The 22,467-nt window shown below is 35.9% G+C and overlaps 2 protein-coding genes across 11 annotated transcripts; one reads left to right on the forward strand and one right to left on the reverse strand.

Annotated features, from left to right (window-relative positions):
• The first annotated feature begins 3,632 nt into the window (after positions 1-3,632).
• On the forward strand, positions 3,633-4,829 carry LOC147523821 (ethylene-responsive transcription factor 2-like). Its single transcript, XM_086599895.1, has one exon. The coding sequence runs from the start codon at positions 3,825-3,827 to the stop codon at positions 4,644-4,646; it is 822 nt and encodes a 273-aa protein (XP_086456021.1). The 5' UTR covers positions 3,633-3,824; the 3' UTR covers positions 4,647-4,829.
• A 1,785-nt stretch (positions 4,830-6,614) lies between these two features.
• Positions 6,615-21,331, reverse strand: FUS5 (Proteasome component (PCI) domain protein). 10 transcript variants are annotated; one of them, XR_015217596.1, is made up of 10 exons: positions 21,018-21,331; positions 18,995-19,070; positions 15,765-15,853; positions 13,238-13,327; positions 8,905-8,949; positions 8,713-8,783; positions 8,214-8,352; positions 7,068-7,179; positions 6,913-6,943; positions 6,615-6,723 (listed from the first exon to the last, which is right to left on the reverse strand). XR_015217596.1 is itself a non-coding variant. In XM_086599930.1 (10 exons), the coding sequence occupies exons 1-9, from the start codon at positions 21,174-21,176 to the stop codon at positions 6,922-6,924; spliced, it is 783 nt and encodes a 260-aa protein (XP_086456056.1). In that variant the 5' UTR covers positions 21,177-21,331; the 3' UTR covers positions 6,615-6,723; positions 6,913-6,921. The 10 variants fall into 10 exon arrangements, 8 of the variants coding, with proteins under 8 accessions (XP_086456056.1, XP_086456041.1, XP_086456052.1 ...); XR_015217595.1 differs by having other exon boundaries at positions 6,913-6,949; XM_086599930.1 differs by having other exon boundaries at positions 7,068-7,159.
• Between the last annotated feature and the right edge of the window lie 1,136 nt (positions 21,332-22,467).

Consider the following 22,467-nt stretch of genomic DNA (forward strand, 5'->3'; position numbering starts at 1 on the left):
TAAGACCATTATTTCTTTTGATAGGACAAAAATATCAGTTGCAATTGTTGTTATCGTACTAAAACCCAACTTTAATATCGATTACCGATTGCACACGTAAAAAAAAATTAGCAATAATAATATATAACCCGAGAAGAAACCAAAACCCGAACTGAAATCGACTTAATTAATAGATATGGGTTGGAATTTTCTAAATATAAGAAAAAACCGAAAGACCTGAACCATTAGGAACGGTTAAAAATAGAACCTAAACCGAAATCGATAAGAATCGAATTGGAACCGACCCATGAACAATCCTAGATGTACCGTCTTATTAATGGGGAAACAATTGTCCTTCTTTCAATTTTTCGCCAAATTTTAAAGTAATTCCTTATGAAATTTTATCAAAAACCAATTGATTGATAAATAATATAATATAGAAGAAGTGCGTATTTGAATTTTGAAGGTTGAAAAAAAAAATAGTTACATTTTTGTTTTATAAATTGCACTTTTATTAATTGAAATTGGTAAGAAGTATTACAATAGATAATACAATCAAGAGGAGGATGAGAGAGTACAATGACATACTACACTCGACAAAATCAACTTCTCTAGTTACCTTCGCCACCATAGCCATCATAAGACAGTATAGTTCTATCTCTTGTAGAATAAGTTCCCTATCCGAAGATAAGTGACTCAAAATGGAATTGTTCCCGTTGAGAAAACCTTGATAACCAATACCACAACAAAGCTTTAACTTCTCGTGTCACGTTGTCTGGAAACCTTGTTGTTTCTAGCTTTCTAAAATGTAGCATATGGTACTAACTTCCATAACCTATATCCATAGCCACCACACTATACTTTCGGCCACAATTCCAACCATGCGCCAATGTCAACTAGGGGTGGGCAATGGTGCAGGTTGAAATTTAGCAATACTAAACATTTAAAGCCCTTCATATATTAAGGCGCCGGCCCACCCTAAAGTCAAGATAGAGTTCGGGTCGCCAGTCACAAGTCTAAATCTCAAGCCACGACCCCCTACCCTATGCCCTCTTTAAAGGCTTTAGGGTTCGGGCCTATATATATTTTTTTTTTACTACATCAGTTTTAAAACTCATTTATATTACAAAAATGTACAATGATCTACAAACTCAAAGTCCCACCAATTTAGTAATAATCCTAGATAAGTCCAACAATTTAAAATGCACATCCACAATATAATTAACTGAAGTACACCGAGAGTTCAGAATTTGTTCTTCTTTGTACTCAAACCTCACTAAAATTACATTTAACATTGAAATACATAGACAAATAATTATATTATCATTTTAAAGGAAGAAGTAATAGATATAAAGAAGAAACATAATAGCTTTGGTTAAGGGTCAGGGAAGTTGTTAAACTGTTTCAAATATCATAAATTGTTTCCATAATAGATTCAAACAAATATAATATTACTTTTCTTCTAATTTAAAAATGATTCAAGCTTTGTATGTGGAAATGAAAATATTGGCTTTTAAACAAGTGATGGAGAAAGGTTTGAGATTACAAATGTTATTTTTCTGACAAAAGTTGTTTTTTGGTTTCGATATATGTTACAAATGTCTGATATGTATTTCACTTTAATGGTGTGGAAGGAAACCTTTAGTTCTAGACTTGGCTTAGATGTGAATAAAAATATAATGTATAAGAAGTAAGCGGGAAAAGAAATTGAGAATAATAAGTTCTGGACTTTGACTTGATGATCAAAGGAATAAAGTCTTATTTTTTATTAGGCTAGTGCTCATTGTTTTTCATGGCTGCTAAGTTGACAAGTTTTTGTTATATGAGACAAGTTATTGGAAGTACCCTTGGGTGTAAGTGATAAATTACAAAGGATAATGTTATTTTAATTGAAAATATTTAACAAAGAGTTGGGCAATTATGGTATATGTATTTATAGTGAAAGTGTGAAACAGGGCAGTTAGGGCTTGGTTAGGGCCGGGCTAATGAGGGCTGAATTAGGGTCGGGCCTATGTTTTAGAACTTTAGACTTAACGCTGCCCTAGAAGTCATTAGGGCCGGGCCAGGCTGGCCCTAAACTCTGTGAAGGTTTTATAGGGCTTAGGGTCGGGTCGGTCAGGACCGGGTTAGGGTCGTTAGGGCCAAATTCTCACCCCTAATGTCAACTGCTGCACAGAGAAGACGTGTATTGGTCTGCAACACCATTCAGTAGCGCAAACCAAACATACCTCGCGGAGGGACAATTAAGGGGGAAAAAATAGTTATATGGAATATGCAACGGGAAAAATTAATCTTGAGGGGTAGCACAACTGTTCTGCCCTTGGGTTTGCTCCCCAATAGTCACCAGTTCGATTCCCCTCAATGCCACTGGCGAGGCAATACTCGGTTGAATTTCCAATTACCAGGGCCTTGGTTAGCAAATAAAAAAGACGGGAAAAGTTATATATGGGTCAATTAATAATCACAATTGATACAAATATATATTATTGTCATGTTGTTTCAATTCCGCTCTTCATGGAGGAAAGAAAGACATGAAAGTCCAAATAATTCCATTACTTTGGCTATGAATGTGTGAAACTAGATTTGTTGTCCCAAAATTTGAAGTCCACAACTCCAGCTATCCCAAAAGACTACAACCCAATCTCATGTTTCCAGATTTCGAGAAAAAATTTGCTCCTAGGCGCTTAGGAGTGAAAAGCCTCCTAAGCACTCATCCACCACACATCTACCATTTTATTATGTATTGATTAACTCTAGTTAATTAAAATCAAACCAAATATTTATTTATTCTCTCGATCTACAAATTATTCTATTTTTTTTTTCTCTCTACAAATCTTTCATTTTTTTTTGTTTGTTTCTATAAAGAAAGAATAACCTTACATTAAAAAAAAAAAATGAAAACTACACTAACATTTATGAAAAAACTCTTAAAATTTATCATAATTTTTAAAGAAACGTAAATGTAATTACAAATTACAATTTTATTACAACCCAAAATACTGATGATAATAGACAATACAAAATAACTATGAGAAATTTGCGTATGTAATTGAACTAAGGAGAATCCCATTAAAAATCTGCAACACAAAATTAAAAATTAATTTGCAAAATTTTAATATTTAATTGAAATTAATAATTTATTTATTTATTTATGAAAACACACAAAAATTAAAAGATTTGTGGAGAAAAAAATAGAACGATTTGGGAGAGAGAAAATAAAATAAATATTTGATTATTTTTTAATTAACTCAAATGAATTAATAGATAAAATGATTGTGGATGTGTGGTGGATGGGTGCTTAGGAGACATTTCGTTACTAAGCGTTTCTCCCTGATTTCACAGCAAAAAACAAACAACTGATGGGCTCACTAGAATTCATCTGTTTTTGCGGAGGCAAATTGAATTTTTTTAACTAACATTTAACATTTAGATTTTAGAGTACCAAAAGTGGCAAAAGTTAATATTGGATCTTCGAAACCATAGTTTTCCAAATCGGCGAGCATCATCAACAGAAATCGCCAAAAATAAATGTACGGCGTTAATAAACCAGAAGGAAAGAAAGACCGACAACTAACCAAGTGCTGACTGTTGCATCATTGCTTACAAAAGTCATCAACAATGATATCATCTTTCGTACCACATCAAAAATTAGAGCACATGTGTTTATAAAAATCCCACCCAACATTAAACAAGTTGCATTCCAGCAAGTTGCAAGAAATTTCACAGAAACAAATATCGTCCTCATTCATGAACCTTTCATTTCCCTCCTCACATATAAACCCCTCATTCCCTCCTCTCTTTCAGAAATAAATCTTCCAACTAAATATCCATCCAAAAAACAAAACATGAACTGTAACTCTGATTTTGGGTTTCTTGATTCAGTTCGTCGACACTTACTCGAAGAATCGGAAGCATCAACAACAATGAATTTCTACTCCAACGCGCCTCCGGTTTATTGTCGGAGTTCGAGTTTTAGTAGCTTATTTCCTTGCTTAACTGAAAAGTGGGGAGATTTGCCAATGAAAGTTGATGATTCGGAAGATATGTTACTTTACGGCGTACTTCGTGACGCCGTAAATGATGGGTGGATTCCTTCACTTGCTCCACATCAACAACCATACTCACCTAACTCTCCTCTTGACTCAAATTTAACAGTAACAAATATTGTTAATGTTAAATCTGAGCCTATTGAGAGATTTCAAGAACCAGCTATACTATCTACGTCTACAGGTACTATGAGTATAGCTGGTTCTAATCTGGCTCGACTACCAGAAAAAGTAGAAAAGGTAGTCAAGCCAGTAGTGGCACCCGTTAAAGGGAAGCATTATAGAGGAGTGAGGCAACGACCGTGGGGGAAATTTGCCGCAGAGATAAGGGATCCAGCTAAGAATGGTGCAAGAGTTTGGCTTGGAACATTTGAGACTGCTGAAGACGCAGCGTTGGCTTATGATCGAGCCGCTTATAGAATGCGGGGATCGAGAGCTTTGCTTAATTTTCCACTTAGAGCTGGTATGGATGAGTCGACTCAACCGATTCCAGCCACTTCAAAACGTTCATCACCTGAGCCTACGTCATCATCTGCGTCAGAAAATAGTTCACCTAAGAGGAGGAAAAGGGGAGTTAACTCGGTAACTCAAAGTGGTTCACGCAGTGAGTTGGCTCAATAGGTAAGTCAATGAAAAGTGGTGATGTGGTTTGAGAGAAAAGATCTTATCTTTGCTTTTGCAACTTGCAAGGGTATTGTTTTGTTGGGATTTTGACTTTGTGAGTAAAACATAGGGACAAATAGATCATAATGAGAGATTGTTTGGTTCTATAATGTGAATATATAAAAATGGTTTGTTATTTTATGTTTTGTCTTTTCTTATTAGTCAAATATCCGATTAAGAAGTTCAAAAACACTGAATTACAGTATGAGCAATAGTTGGATGATTGAGATGCATATGACAATGACAAACAGTGGACAATTCTGAATTGCATTGGTGCTTTGGGGCCAAATTGACATATGTCGGCAGTAATGAATGAGATTATTCTCAACTAAACTCAAAATGTAATTCAGGAGACCGGAAAAGAAAATCCTTGCGTATTCAGCTATGAATCAGAGCTCAAGGAAAACTAAAACTGAAACAGTAAATCATAGCCCCTTGCACGTACTACTAAATATTGACAATTGCTTGGCGTTAATATTATTTCAATCAATAAGTCCATGGTCAAAGCCTATGCGTTCACATCACTTTGTGAACCCTGATGGATCTGAAATTGGAGCAGGAAATTTGCCGTTTTAGTAAGACTCGGAGAATTGAGAACGCTTAAAAATTCTAGAAACTTTTCCATGTTGAATATAGCAAAGCAAACAGGATTACTTATTCAGCTTAATCATTAAACTGGTTTTTATCTATTATATTTTTTTAATCATTTTATTTTATTTTTTTATATAGTTTGTTTTAACTACATCAAAGAAAAATCGTTACAGGAAAAGAAAAAAAAATATCGTCGACCTTTGCTTTCACATTTTCCTTTGTCTGCGGACTACAACTTGGCGAAAATTGAAAATTTATTTCTTCCACTACAATTATAATCTTCTAGTGTTACTTGGTCCTGATCATACCCAGTTTGGGCTTTAGCAGAAGATTCTTCACAACATTTATTATTTATATGAACATGCAATAGGAATTAAAAACACATATCTCAGAAGAAACCAAAAATTGTATGTGAATAGTTCAGGTTGCTTTTGTTGTGCTTGTCAATTGTCTTTTAAAACAATAACAAGCTTAATATGTGAAATCTTTGAATATCTACCTAGATTAATTTTTTATGTCATAATGCTTGAAAAAACATAAAAGAAACCAAGTCAGTCGACGGGTAGCTTAGTTTATTATGCAAAAACAAAGAACTCTAGATGACTCGAGGAATAATTAACTATATTCGTCAAGCTCAACGTGCTCTCCATGACCATACACTTAAATAAACATATTTTCTTAGGAAAATCCCTCAGGCATCATGAGTGCTATGACATAGAAGATATGGATCTTTTCAATTTTTCTTTTGCACTAAATTCAAACATAGAAAGCATTAGAAGATCACAGTCAGGGGTACTCTTTTAGAAGTTACTGTTGATTGATCTGATTTAGTAAGATCTAAAAAGTACCACTACCCAATTCCTACAAAATCCTTGAACAAGAAAGAATGTGGCTATAGCACGAACTTGATGCTTATCAAGGAATTGCTCAAGGAAACAAGACGCATTGGACGGGCAGTTTGTGAATGTATGATTAATAAAAGTAAATTAATGCTGCTATTGCCTAAAGCTCTGTTTTTCCTATCCGTTGGGTCAATTTTTTGTCCATCTTAGATTTTGAAAACCAAATGTGAAATGTCATTCTATACCAGCTGTTAATCTGGATATCTTACAAATACGATAATACATATTACACTATTATATAACAATAACTGTCGTCCACCCTATGCGAAATGCAGAAATTTTCAATGACCAACTGAACAACTAGTTGGATATGGTACACCCACCACTATAGACCCCATCCATTGGGTGATCCAACTAGGCCTACTAGCAAGGTAGAGAACAAATCATAGGAAACAGCAAAAAGTGTCCACATTTGCGGGGATAAAACATGACAGTCCTGGAAAGCGCAAAAACTGGATTATAATCTTTTGTGAAATTTGTATATTTTGTGGCCTGCCAGCTAAACCGATCCTGTTTTCTAATCAAGTCAAACAGAATGTATCCTGGAAAAGATAATGAGAACATTAAGAACAATGTCATAAATGCCAAACAGAGTCTAAACTGATGTGACCACGACCAAGTTCAAATTCAGAGGAGACATTCTTTGATCAGCAAAAATCAATTATGCCAAAATGCTGTCAACAAAAATCCAGCAAGCTGCCTGGAAAAACCATCAGTTGTCTTCCGCTCACCTTCAGTCTCTACGATACAGGTGGTCGCCTCCTGAATCTTACATACCATTACGTCAAAAGTATGTTCCAATAATCAAGTTATTTAAAGGGGAAATATAATGTCTAGATTACTTGAAGAAGAAATATACATATAGTTGGGGTATCAGATGCAATACCTCTTGGGTCTAATTCGCTCTTCCTCATATTCCATCACTCCACCACCCTCAGAGTAGAAGATCTCCTCATGCCCTCGGAAGTCACTGTCTGCCTGCTTACAGTGTGTAACTTCTGCCACCACGTAAGTAAGACACATCGACCAACATATCCCAAAGAAAGATAAATCACTAATAATTTTGTTTTTATTATTACATTTTTAACTTCTTATCAGCAAAAGAAAACAAGAACATATATTATATTGAGAACATAAACAACAGTAATGTCTTGATAACCCACTAATGCCTCTATCATAAGACTTGTCACTGTACTCAAAACCAAATGTTATAATCCTTGACAGTGCTAGAAATAAGTGCTACATGTAACACAAGCAGGAAATGACATTGGTTCTATAGCTACGTGTCTTCAGTATAGAGCAAAAATAGGTTTTTTTCTTTTCTTGTTTTGTCTGTTCCTACTGTTCATCAGGACAACATTAATTTCCTTCACGTAAGATACTGTATTAATCAAATTGCCTTTCTCAGACTCCAAACTAACTAAAACTGATGATACCACAGAATCCTAGGCTTTTTTATGCTTCATCAGAACAAAACTCACAGTGCAATACTAATCTTATAAACATCTGCAAACCCACTAATTATAAACCTAATGTATTGGAGGTATCACCCAGGTCTTACTGTATCACCTTCTCTTATCATTCGTTAGAGTTGTTTTAAGATTTAGCGAAAAAATTAAAAAGTCTAGGGGTTAGGTAGACCCTAAGCAAACTTGTTGCAAACTCGGAGTTCACACTAGATTAGCAAATCAATCACAAAAAGATGCTAACAACAACAACAACAACAGCAACAATACTAGAAATAATAACAAGAATAAAAGTAATGACCATACAGGCCACATGGTTGATCCTGCACAATTTCTAACCCATAGGGGCCAAGTAGGATTATGTTAAGTTTCCCATTTTAAAGATTGGGAGGAAATCTCAGGAAATATATCAAAACTTAGTACAGGTGTTCATCTACAACGAAATTCAGATAGACAAGCAAGCTACGCAATTGGTGTGTCCGCCCACTTTGTGACACTCTGACAAGATATAACAGAATGAATGGTAATCAAACGCCATAATAAAACAACGAACCGAATCAACTGACCTTGATTGTTAGACACTTTTTTGCGTCTTCCACTTTATCTTCAAACTCTTTTTTGTGTTTCTTGTCCAAATCACTCATTGTATCAGCCCATTTGATCTTTTCTTGGATAGAAAGAAGTAGACTGTCTGATGTAGTTAACCTACAACGATACATTTTCTCATAAAAATATGAACCCAAGGAAAAGGAGCGAGTAAATTGTGATGATAATTGCACGGAAATGTTATCGTTGATATTGTATACTTTTAAACCAAGAAAAAGGACAACAGGCACGAGTAAGAGAAAGACAGCCAAATGAATCAGAAAGTATGTCATCATACAAAATACATACTAATGATATTATGACACCTGGGGCCGGTTTCCAATTAATTCTCAAGCATGCAGAAAAAAGTGGTGTTCTTTGTCATCTGATTAATTAATCTAGCAGTTCAATAGAAACCAAAGTACGACATCCTAAACTTTCCAACGGACAATACTAGTTATTCAAGTGCGAAGTAATTACCATGAGTCTAATGTCTGTATCATACCCCCAAGCTGTTCAGCTCTCAGATCCCTTCCTGCCGCAAATTGGACCTGTAACTCATGAAAGGAGAACAGAACTATTAATTGACTCTGCAGTGGTATTCCTGGACAACAATCAACTAACTTAATATTAGTAAAAAAGAAAAAAGAAAAAAGAAAACAAATTTCTGACCTCAAAGCATCTTCGCAACTGATCCAATTTTCCGCGCACTATGCCCTATAAAACAAAAGAAGACCGTGGAATTACATTCTTTGCTCTCTCAATATAGTCAACAATCTGGAAGTACGTTACTGGTCACCTGTATGTACTTTACTAAATAAAGGTATTAGAGAATAATATAGAAGCTGATGAATTCTTAAGATTTAAAGACGAACAACCATCTTCCTCTCTTGACTCAATCAGTGGAAGACTGAGAGTAGAGGACGAAAATAAGACAACTCAAGATGAAGTTCCTTTGACTATGCCAATGTTTTGGCTGGCTCAGGTGATTAATTTAAAAGTTCGAACGAAAATAAATGAAACAAAACCAAATTAAGAAAGTTACAAAAAAATTCTCATCAACAACGTAGGAACTGTATTGATAAAGAAGAGGTCATGGTCGGGGAGATTTCTAGTGACCAATACAAAAAATAAGAGCAAAAGAAACAGAAACGAAGATGAAAAAGAAGAACAAATGAAGAAAAAAAACAGAATCATAGAGCAAGTGTGCAACTACAAGAACAAAACTGCTTGTCCAAGCATATGATCTACTCCCACCTTAAAGTAGAAATCTTAAAATCAAGCCCTCGAATCATGACACCATGTCTCGAGGTTAAGCAACCTGTCTCAAATCTGTAATCCCTTTAAGGAACTCTGTCTCTTTCATAAGGGATTGAAACCTTAAAGCTTTCCCACCCATAGTTCGACGCAAAATCCCAAAGACGCATAATAGGAAAAGAGATAACCCTTTTGACGCATAATATCTCCTCACCATCCCCCTAGTGTCGAAAAGTTAATACTTTATTACTCACAAAGTGCCAGTTCCCCTGGAACGCATGGTTCATAGAATAATTGTTTCGTTTTTCTAAACCAAATATCACATTCTTCTATGCTGAGTAAGATTCTAACCGAGTGGCTAGTATACCAGATGATATTGACCATCATCCTCAATATCTCCCCGTGAAGCTATACAAGTTCATCATGATTTCCAAAGACCTTAATATTACTTGGACTCAAGTCGCACAATTTACAGATAGAAATAGTTGGTTGGGGACACGATTATCCACCATTTCAATCGAAATCAAGAGGGCAAGGAAAAGGAGCACAAATATAAATAGAGAATAGACAAATAAAAAGGAGCATAATACTATTACCAAATCAAGTATTACCTACTTCAAAGAGGTAAACACAATCCACCCAACTAGTGCTATATCATATCAACCTTGCACCTTTTATATCGTACATGTTCTGGCTTAGTACATTTGGGAATCTTCAAGGAGGTAATGTGCACAAAAAGATCACCAAATATACCAAGCCACCTCAAAAGAAAATAAAAGTAAAATGTCATCCTCTTCCTTCTTGCTACATACATCTCCGAGGGATGGTCATTCCCCTTTTGACAAGCTTATCCAGTATCCACCATTGACAAGCTTATCAAGTTTTGACAACCCATAAAGATGGTCTTAATGTAAATTGAAGATGCAAGCATTAACGCCACCAATCCACCCTGGTCGAGTTTCAACCCATCAAACTCTTTTCCCCTTCTAATGATCCTGCCCAAGGTCTCTACCAATGATCCCCCTTCAATTCCCGTATCAGATTGTGCATACCCTTTTAGGGTATGTTCGCAAATCAGAACACTACTTCTAACGTCCCCAGTCTTATAGAAGAAGAGCAAATAAGAAGAAAAAAATAGCAGTACCTAATAAGAAAAAAAAAAAATCAAAAATAGACATGGAGTACTAAGTTTTATTTCATCCCCGCGTTCTCACGTCTCTCTCCCTCTCTTGTAGCAACAGGATTGGCTATTAAAATGGTCATATAATTAAATTAGACTAGCAATGCTTGAATGAATTGATCCATTTGTTTGATTTATATTATACACATATATCAACGCCCTCGCACTCTCGCATAAACATACCAAGGCAAATTAGACTCGAAATACCATACCAATTAATCCTACCAAACGTATCTGTACCCCATACAAAACGACCCGCATTTCTGGTAACATTGGGGTCTGGTCTCTACCACAACACTTAAAAGTATGAGATAGAGAATACCCTTCCTTTTGACCTTAAAAACAAATGAAGACCATGAGGAAGGTGAACATGTAGATGTATGAGCCGAAGGATACCCAGATACCCTTCCTTTCAACCAGTGTTATAAAAAAAACACATTGAGGCTTGCATCTTGAGGCGTGCCTCAAGCATTTTGGGATGTCACCGCACCGAGCCTTAAGCCTCAATATGGCAGAGCAACCCAAGATCCTAAAAACTTGGTTCATAAAACAAAACAACTTTATTCATATGAAATTGTTCAGTTTCAAAGATAAAATTAAAGACTAAATTTTGTTTTTTGCCATTGTGGCACGATTGAAGTTTAAGCCTCGAGTGCCTCTGAGGCTTGCCTCATAAAGGCAAGGCTCATATGTGTTTCTAAAAACACTACTTTCGACCTAAAAAACCAACCATTAGGAAAGTGTACTAAATACTGTTGGGGAAAAAAAACAAACAAAAAAAAAAAGAAGAAAAAAAGGGTGGGGAGGGGGGGTTGAAGATAATGAGATACATATTTCCTAATACAACCATTTTCCTGGTCAAGTTTTCAACTAATATAACAAAATAAGTGGATATGGAGGTTCTTCAACCTAGAGAACTGCTGAAAAAAAAGGCAATGAACGAGTCAAGTGTTTAGATGTTTGGTATAATCCCACATGGGGTGTTTTAACTTTTAAGCCTTGCAGTATTTTATAAAATTTCCTAGCCTTTACCCATTTTTCTACAACCATTGTTTCTCCTTCACTTTTTCTTACTGCTTCCCTTATCATTGATCGTTTCAACTAGACTAAAATGGAGGCTGAAGACATGCATTTCCTAATCCAGCTCTTTTCATTGTCCTAAACCCAAGATCGTATTGTATAGGTCTAGAATACAACAGTGCCTGATAGGCTTGGTCTTCACAGTTGACGATTTGAACACCATCAAAAACTTGCATCCTTGTCGTTAGAGTTCTATAGGGACATCTCCTGAGAGTATCAAGCGCCTCCCGACATGCACTTCCTAATCCAGCACTTTCAGTTATCATAAACCTAAGATTGTATAGGATAGGTCTAGAATACAACAGTGCCTAATAGGTTTGGTCTCCACAGTAGACGATTTGAACTCCATCAAAAACTTGCATCCTTATCGTTAGAGTTCTATAGGGACATCTCCCGAGAGTATTAAGGCCCCCCCCTCCCCAGGTCTGTCAATGGGTTTCAATAACCCGATAACTGACCCGAACCAAAGTGATAAAAAACAGTTTGGGTTTTAGTAATTTGGTTTGCCCTTCACCGATAAGATATTGGTTTGGTTTTGCCCTCCACCAAACCGATATGAACCCGAACCAATAAGATGGCATTTTAGTAATATCTATGATTCATTTTGTATATATTTATTAATTGTGTGGCTGAAATTAATCGATTTTATTTCGAATTTAATTAATTTTATAGTTTTCGGTTCGGGTTGGTTCGGTTTCGGTTTGCAATAAATCTAATCGGTTCGGGTTCGGATTTTCCAGAATCCGACCCAAACCGATCCATTGACAACCCTACCCCCCACCAAAAAAAAAAAAAAAACAAAATTTAAGAAGTTTTTATAAAGCCAAAACTAAGGTTGTATCCTCTTTTTCTCTGTTGACTTTCTTCTTCATTAGCAATAATAAACTTTTACTCTTATTTAATATGAGGGGGAGAATTTTTACTTCCAAAACAACTGCATCCTGCTCTTTATAAATTTGGGAGTTGAGAAAAACTTCGAGTTTTGAGGCTAGCATTCCATTTATGATCTTATAACCAGAACCAATAAGATTGATTGGCTCAAGCCCAATGAATTTGTTACGCCATGGCAATTTGGTTGAAAACTATAAAGGTGTGTCCCAAGCAATGTACCAAGAAACAAATTTCCAGAAAATTCTAACGACAAAACAGAAACTGTAATGATGCACATGAAATCAAGTCCAAAGAACCTCAAAACGATTGCACAATCTAACTTTGGAAATCACTGATTGGCAAACATTTTCTCTGCTCCCCCAAAATCTTAACTCTAAGCCTTTAACCAATGTGCTATTAAACCAAAAACTTCTAGCAGGGCAGGAAATGTATGTGTGAGATACAGTCAAAATATGTTGATGAAAATCTCCCACGTGCAAAATCACTTTAAAGCTAGGTTAAAGATGAGCATCATGCTACAATAAACGTAGCACATTGTTGAAAATCGTTATTAAGTACCTAAAAATTAAAATGTAGCAGAAAAGGAAGAAGGCTTACCGCATACATGCAATCATTAATAAGAAAGTCTTCAAGTTCACGTACATTAGATACATCTAGCTCCTGCATCAGCTTATCATATGGGAGTACCTAAGGAAGTGTTCAATCAGTACTCATTACGATATAGAACCAGTAAATTGAAATTCTCGTGAAATTTCAATTGAAGAAATCCTGTGTAAGATGGTATACAAATCTTGTTGAATAGGTGCAAACGTGATCAAATTAAAGATATAAGTATCTGACGTAATGTTGGGCAGCATTGAAACTTCATTTATAAACCCTTTAAACAGAATTCAAATGATAAGAGAAAATTAGGAGAATAATGCCATAATATAACTGGGCGTGGAAAAAAGGAAAAAAGCCAACCACTATAGTCATCATACTTCTAAAACACATCCATTAACAACAATATTATATTATGAAGTTCCATTAATCAGATAATTTCAAAAAGTTAGCAAGAAGCGAAAGACCTAAAGAATAACTTAGACGGGCCCAATTACCAGGTTTCAGATGCACTTTTCTTGTTCTTTTTGGCAAGTAAAGTTGGGATTGAAATAGATACAATAACACTTAAGTCATCAGCAAGAGCGTATACCCTAGACCAACACCCCACCCTACAAAGTACAAAGGCACCAAATAGAACAAAAACAAACAGCCAAAACACAAAAACCAGAGAAAAAAAACACCAATAACCTACTGAAAAGATTCATCTATCCAGTCACAACAACTGACCACCCAACCATCCAAACCTTCTAAGCAACCGTCTTCCACCAAAACTAACCAAGTCAACGAGTTAATATCATCATCCTCTCCCCACAGAGAACCATAAGTCCACTTTGTCTTTGTCCTCTTCATAATTGAAGACATCAAAATCAATACTAACCTCAGTCATGGAGCCATCATTTTCCAATCAGCCCTCTTCTCCCTCTCAACGCTCTCTATTATGGCTCTAATCTTACCTTAATTTCCAGCTAACTTGCTCCTAACAGACTCAACTTCTCTTCTTCATATTTCAACTCCACCAGATCCTTTGGCTTCTTCCATGCTTTGATCTCTTTCCTTAACTTTGTTCACTTTTTGGACTTTTTCCTTCTTAAATTCCCTAGTTGGCTCTTTCCTTCTTAACATGGCTGAACTTTTTCCTCATATTTACCAAGCATCTAATAATAAAAGGAGCTTGATCCATGAGCATGCACAATTTGTAAACAATCAAATGGCATGGAACTTGTTTCTAAGGAGAGGTAGCAACGATTGGGAGGTGCAGCAATATGTCTACTTAGCCATGCTTTTGGAAACGGTGGTGATAACTGACCAGGAAGATAGGTGTTTGTGGCGCTTAATGAAGGATGGTATCTTCTCGGTAAGCACTTTCTATGGTACACTAACTGCTGAAGGTAGAGACCAAGAATACCAACCCCCTTCTTTTCCCACTAAGTTGGTGTGGCGGGTTCCCATATCTTTGAAGGTGAAAATTTTCTTTTAGGAGGCCGTTTGGAGTTGCATTCTCACTGCTGATATACTTAGACATAGGGGAACTATGGCGTCTCCAGTATGTACAATGTGTGACACTTTTGATGAGGATATTGGTCATCTTTTCCTACACTGCTCTTTTGCTTTAGAGGTGTGGGCAGAGTTGACACAACCAAGGGTAATAGCTTTTCCACTTCTTGCTCAAGCTGAGTCGTTACAAGATTTTCTATCACTATGGCCTAGGAAAAGATATGGATGCTTTGGGGACAAGATATGGCGTCTTTTATCGTATGCTACTATTTGGGTGCTGTGGAAAACAAGAAACAGTCATATATTCAGGGGTAAAGTGTTAGCAGTTCGGAGTACAATGCTAGAGGTTAAAGGGCTATTGTGGCATTGGATGTCCACTACATATCAAAGAAGGAATTACAGGTTCAAAGACCTTGTTTTAGACAGGTCACATGTCTTAACAGGAGAGTGATGTTGGGGTCTTTGGGGGTAGTTAGTTTGTTCTTTTTTTTATGTGTAAACAAGTGAGGTCCTCACTCACTGTTTTACATTTTTGTTTTCTTTTGTATCTTTTGTGCTATGCTCAACCCTCCTAATAAAGATCACTTATCAAAAAAAAAAAAAAAAATCCCTATTTTTTTTTTCCACTGACTTCACTTCACCTCCCTTCAAGTTGCTCACTTGTCTAACTCCCACCCATTTTATCCTCCTTGCTCCGTTATTTCAGATCCATTAAAACAAGAAAAAATGTATTTCAAGCTATACACAAACATGTCCAACAAACTTTTCACATGGAAAACAATAAGCATAAAGAATCTGTCTTTAAAATAAAGAAAAAAAGTCCAACACCACGTCATTCCATCACACAGGTACCACGTCATTCCATCACACAGGTACCAAACATTTAATGAAGATTATAAGACGCTAGCAAATAATTTCCAAAAAGTAAATCCCACGATAGCTAGATCTAAAAAAATAAAAGACAAAACAAGACAGACAGACATATAGTAAGTGGTTGAAAAAAAAGAGAGAAAGACAGAAAATTTACCTTGTCTGTTTCGGAAAGTGTAAGCACACTAAGTTGCTTCAGCTTGCGGACTTGATCAGGAACAAGTGCTGGGAGAAACCCAGCATTACCTGCAAGCATAAAAAAAAATATGGTAAAAAGCTATGCTAGCAACCACCTCAAAAAGTATGGAGACACCTGGTACAAATTATACATTCCACAGAAAAAATAGTGCCGAACCATCTAGAAATTTGGAGCATCACACTTGGAGATATCTAGCCATTTATTAGTATTAATTCACATACAGAAATTTTAAACCTATGGGATTCTACAAGTTATGATGAGCAGACATGAAGATTTTGTATATAGCTGGTGCCAGTGTTCAAAATCCGCCAGTTAAAGTTCTTTCTCTTTTAAACTGTTTCATGAATGGTGCATTGACTCATATCAGCTTATACAGTCCACAAACTCATTATGCGGCTTTGTTAAGAATTTCAGATAAGCTATATTATTAGGTAAAACTCGGAACTTATCACACTACTGCAATATGAACTGGTGAGACAAAAAATAGGTAACTTGAAATTTACAATGTTTATACGCGGGAATCGGGCAATTATTAGAGTAAAACTTTTGCAAACAACATTTCATAATCTCCCTCCTTATTAAGAAATAAGAACATAAATATTCTCAATCATGAAATTGAGTCTCACCAACCTTTTAAGTGAAAACTTACTCCATACCAAGCGTCACAAGTTAGCCTACCACTAACTAGAGATGGAAGCAGGAGTCCCACCTGAATTTCAACTAAATTCACTACTTGGCAGAAACATATCCTGATGTTAATGCCTACACCATCTGAAAAATACATAAGCATAGTTATGTACCCATCTCGATCCCATTCTAATAAACATGAGGTCCAATACGTATTGGATTTTGTCCTTATTTGCATTTGACTAGTCCTTGTTGGACTACCCCAAGCTCGGCATACCAAGCATCACAAGTTTAGCTACCACTAACTAGAGAAGAGAGTGCTATTTGGCTGTAACCAAATCACCAAAGAGAAGAAAGATGGAGTCCCACCAGAATTTTAACTACATTCAGTATTTGTCAGAAATTATCATAATGTTAATGCCTAAACCGCCCGATGATTATATAACCTTATTTGTGTATTTTTCTTGAATCCATTCAAATAAACATGGGGTCCGATAAGAATTGGTTTTTGTCATCATACGCTTGTGACTAGTCCCTGTTACACTACCCTAAGCACGGCACACCTTAATCTTGAGGAAAGTACTCCTTTGCCATAAAAAGTACATCCATAAATATGCATTGTTCATATAGTACCTCGATTTGTCTAAATAGGGCAATTACAAGATAGCCCTTAGCCCTAAGGCCCTTTTTATTTTAAATATACCGTAAAACCATTGCCTTGTCATTTGACCCAGTAATAAGGTTGATTGCCCATTTCCCAAAATACGGATAAGGATCTCAATCTTTTGTTATAAAAAAAAAAGATTGCAATTCATATAGAACCTCACACAAGACCAAACAAGAACAACCCAACTCAAAAATCAATGATATTACCCAACACCCAGTATATCTACTGGTACCTCTCAATTATGCCCACAACCAAAGTGACAAATATTTACATCTTAGATTATTAGTCATGGGTAGGGGAAGAAAAATTAACCTTCTTCTTTCCACTTGAAGTGAAATATTCTGATAAAAGCATACAATACAACGCCACAAAAAATTTAAAACTTGAGACGATGGGACCCCTTAATGATGCCACATTTCTACTCCTAACTAGCAACCCTATGGGTGTGTGTTGAGTTACATTGAATTGGCATAGGTGAAAGTAGCATCTCTTCTTGAAGCCACTTGATCCTTGATTTCCACTTGACCTGTAAGAGGCCAGCATATTGATACAATATGGACACTGATACCCAAAACGGGAATAGCTCTTTCATTTTCTAAAAGCTGTTACAATACACATACAAGGATCATAATTAAAATGATAAGGGTATGTTTATATTTGGTTTTTTGTGTTGAGTATCACCTCATTTGTAATTGCTATCACAATCCTTGTGATATAACACTGCAAATTGTGTCGCAATATATTATGAAAGTATCTCCAGTGACAAAACAAATTAGTAATTATGAGAGCTGATATAAATGTTAGACAGTAGGATGTTAGGTAGATGTATCCAGAGTATTGAGTTTCAATACTGGAATCGTATCTGGATACGGATATGTTAAGACTTTAGAGCACATTGAAGCATCTGCAGTTCATATCTTGAACATGGAATATTATATCTAACTTTCTTTCCAATTTAACCACATTTAAAGTTTTCATCTGGAAAAAACTCTTTTATGAAAGCAGATATTCAGACAATTGGGTTTTGTGATGACGAGAGGAACTATTCAACATCTAGAATTCTTCTAGGATTTTGACTTTACTTTCTACTAACATCTCAGAAGCCCATGCATTAGTCGATGCACTAAACCGTAATGCTCAACAGAAAGTAGATAAAGTGATGGTCCAAAAGAGGTAAGAAATAGATGTAATTCTGCAACTTTATTGTTTCAAACCCTAAAAACCCTTTCGTGGATTTAACTCCCAGACATCCAGCCCAACCTCCCAACGCCAGCAGGCCACTGGACACATTCAGGAAACATTACAACTAAAGTATTCCATGATTTCCCATGAAACTTAAAGCCAATGGGTTTCTTTTGATGGATGTATTGTAGTTTTTCATGTATATCTGTAGGATATCAAATCCTACTCTCGTTTTTACTGAGTATATAAATTTTGAGGTCAACGTGGAAAAAGGATTCTCATCCGACTAATCAATCATGTACTAAAACAAAATTCAAAGATCACTAGCCTCGAGATAAGTCATTACATAATAAATCTAAGAAGTTACACTTCATGCGCACAGGATGCTTCATTCAATGGATTGGCTCTCTGGCTTTAGATAATTAAGAAGAAAAATCTACACTAAGCAACATTGCTCCAAGTCATAATGCATCCTAATAATATCAATATAGAGAGAAAATTGGAAAGTATTGGTGAACTATATGTACAGAGATCTGGATTGTAGTGATTCTCATTTGCTACCGAAGTACCAATATCATCAGAGACACCGCAAGAAGAAAACTACCGATTCCAACACAGGGCCAATTAACAGCTCATACTACCAAATATTAACAAAAATACTAAAAACTTAAAAGACAGAATAATGCACGAGTTTCCTTTTACTTAAACTTACTCTTGTAATCACTCCATGTTCCATGAGCAAACAGTCGAAGCAGATCAAGATACGCGGAATGTTCGATCCCTTGAAGCTGCATTCAAGTTGATGATATTAAGAAAACAACCATGAACTTTCCAGTCAACCAAAATAAGCATGTATTAATTTTTCCAAGATGAACTTCAAAGAAAACTAACTCCATGTATGAAATGAGTATGAGCACTGATAAATGACCACACAGACAAGACAAATACCACGCTTGCAAACCTTTTCATTACACCACGCAATGAAATCACAATCTAAGATGACTTAATATGAATCTGTACTGTTATATGCATTCACACAAGTGATATCTGTATATGCTGTCATTTATCAAAGTCTTCTTGTGATCCATCACAAAATATACAATATATACACACGTATAACTCTAAAATCAAAGGTATAGTTTTGGCTCAACTTCAAAAGGTAATATGATCCTCAAGGTCTGTCTTAAACAAACTTTTTGCAACTTCCGTTTATGCTATTTACAGGCTACCTGTACAAAAACTTACTGGGGCCCAATTTAATAATTAAGAAGTTACTTATTAGTTATTACTATTATTACTAGTCAGAAAAAAGTATATTCATTGCTTTTAAAAATATTACAACCATTTGAGATAATTCAAACATAATAAGATTATAAGGGCATGGGCCATCACAACTTATTAAACAAACACAAGTACAATGACAAACTCCCCACCTTTACAAGATTAAAGTGTCCCAATCACAAATGAATGCATGAAACCGCAAATCCCTAAGTGATATGGCACCCTAAAGACCAATCAAATAAAGTGTCTTTAGCCTCCATGAAGACATCTTGTGCACCCTTGACATTTTGCTCAAAGATCCGCAATACAATCATTTTGTAGCACCCAATGAAGATATTCAGCTCATTGCATAATAAGGAACTCCTGCGTAATAAGGAACTCCTTATTATGCAATGTACTGGGAAGAAGTTAATTATATCTATCAGATTCTCAAATAGTATTTTTAAAGAAAAATAATTATAGTAAAAGCAAAGCACCAAACTTCAGACAAAATTAGATAACATTACCAAAGAGCAATCCACCTCTACATCAATTAACACTACATTCTAGAACATCAACATTAAGGTAATCGATCTTATTGTCAAAACCATCACTTATCTCTCTCTTACACGGCAAGGCTTCTATACTTGAACCTCAATAGTAACCCCTAGCAAATAACAACAACTTCTACTACTGCACAAATGATCCTCATGTGGGACCTCTCACCTCTCACCTCACATCCTGTCTGTACCCGTATTCTCCACTGTGTTCTGAACAGTGTCAACTCTACAACCTTTTGAATTTTCTCAAACTCACCCTCACCACCTCCCACCCAGACAGCCACAACAACTTGCCAGGAGAGTTTGTTTTGTTCTTTTCCTTTTCTGATCAGTGGCATGAGCGAATTTGCTAGCCACCTATACCCTTAATTTTCTTCCAGTGCCCCCAGGCTCAAGGTGCAAGGTTTGAGTCTAGAGCTTAGGCAAGCAACAGTCTCTACCATTTTTCATCAAACTCATTTAAACGTTTCGAATACGTATCTCGGGAGGAAGGGGAAGATGCAAAGATTTGGTTTTAGCTTTCTGTCTTAGTAGATTTATGTCTCCCATAATTCTCCACAGCACTATTACTTTTCACTAACAAACTAACAATAACTTTCAAAAAACATTCAACTCCCAATAAAATAACATATCACATCCACGACATGAAACATATGGATATTTTATACTCATCAAGTCTAACCAAAATATCTCTACTTCTTAATACACAGCAAACAAACACACTGAGAAAGTAACCAAAAGACAACAAACCCTAAATGTAACGCGAAACAAGTAAAACTTCTAGACTACTGAAAATACAGAAAAATAAATTCCAAAATAAGTTAAAATCAACAACACATCTACTAAAAAAACAGCTTCATACATTATATAATTAAAAAATAATAATAATAAATTAATTAATTAAAGAGATTAAACCTCGATGACATTAGGAACAGAAAGGATCTCAGAGAACCCAAAAAGCAAAGGATGAGAAGTAGCTTCAACAATCAACTTTCCAAGAGAATCCCCTTTTTGACTCTGTGCTTGTTTAACAAAATACTCAATCAAATCAGCTTGTTTTTGTTCAACGTCCATTTTTTATTTTATTTTTTTTGTAAGATTTTTAACAACTACCCATTCACTATAATTATCTAATGAAAAAAAAGACACGGCTTTGTAGAAAATAAAGGTTTTGAGGGTTTTAATCACTCTGCTCTCTCTCTCTGTTTTTTTTCTGCGCTTGTGAATAAAAAGTAGCCTTTTGGGGTGGTTTTTTTTATATGCAACCTCGTTTTTGGAGTTTGGTTTGATGGGCTGTTTTTGTGTGGGCTCTTTTTCGGTCCATGTTTGGATGGGCTAATTCAAGTCCAGTAAGTAAACCTAGGTCACTTTATTTGATTTTGATGATAGAGTAGCTATATATAAGTCACGCTTAATGTGAGACTATTATTTTTTTTCCGCTAATCACCCATCACATTAAAATTTAGGGTTGCAATACACTTTGGAAGAGGCTTCATGTCTTGATTACTAATAGCCCACCTAGCAAGTTCATGGGCCTCCCCATTAAATAACCTACTAATCCAATGCATATGAATTATGAAATATACTAGTATACTGCGTGGCAGTGGGGAGTGAGCGGAGATGCAGGGGAGAGAGAGAGTTGGGTGATGCAGGGGAGAGAGAGATGGGTGAAGAAGAAAGGTATTTGGGCGGAAAAAAAAAAGGAGAGAGAAGATGAGGACAGACAAACAGAAACCAACCAAGTTGGTTTTTGTCCGCATAGGCCCCCCTTCTGCCAAAATCGTTCGCTCCGCTTACTCGACTACGAAACATAACCTTATTATTTTTTATTTTTTGTGAGCAAAATGGAGACATAACCTTATTAAGTGAAAGCTTTGAAGTTGTTACTATGGACTCCTAATGCCACTCTAGGTTCTCAAAAGTAGTAAAAGTTGCCAGATTTGCTAGAGTTTGAATCACTCGTTGATTGTCTCCTTCAATGAGAAAACAACTTGCAGATAGAGTTCCAGCCAAGTGGATAGCAGTTTTAGCTGCCACAAACTCTGCTTCTTCGATCACCACTTCGAACTTTGAAGGTTTTGAAGACTGTAGCAACTGGCTTTCCTTCCATATTCCAAGCTATCACTCCTGTTGCACATGCTCCTCTTCCTCCTTCCCTGTCAAAAAAGGCATCAAACCGTATATTAATTGGTTTGGGATCAAAAGACTATGTCACATGAGATGTTATTGTAGTGTTGAATATATCATATTTTAGAGATGAGAGGCGATAATTGTTTGTACATTTTAACTCGAAACATGACATGTTTTTTAACTTAAAATAATTGGTTTGGGATAACAAGGGGGCGCACTTTGGGCAAGCTAATCC

Source organism: Coptis chinensis, chromosome 1 (assembly GCF_015680905.1).
Source record: "Coptis chinensis isolate HL-2020 chromosome 1, ASM1568090v1, whole genome shotgun sequence".
Lineage (NCBI taxonomy): Eukaryota > Viridiplantae > Streptophyta > Magnoliopsida > Ranunculales > Ranunculaceae > Coptis > Coptis chinensis.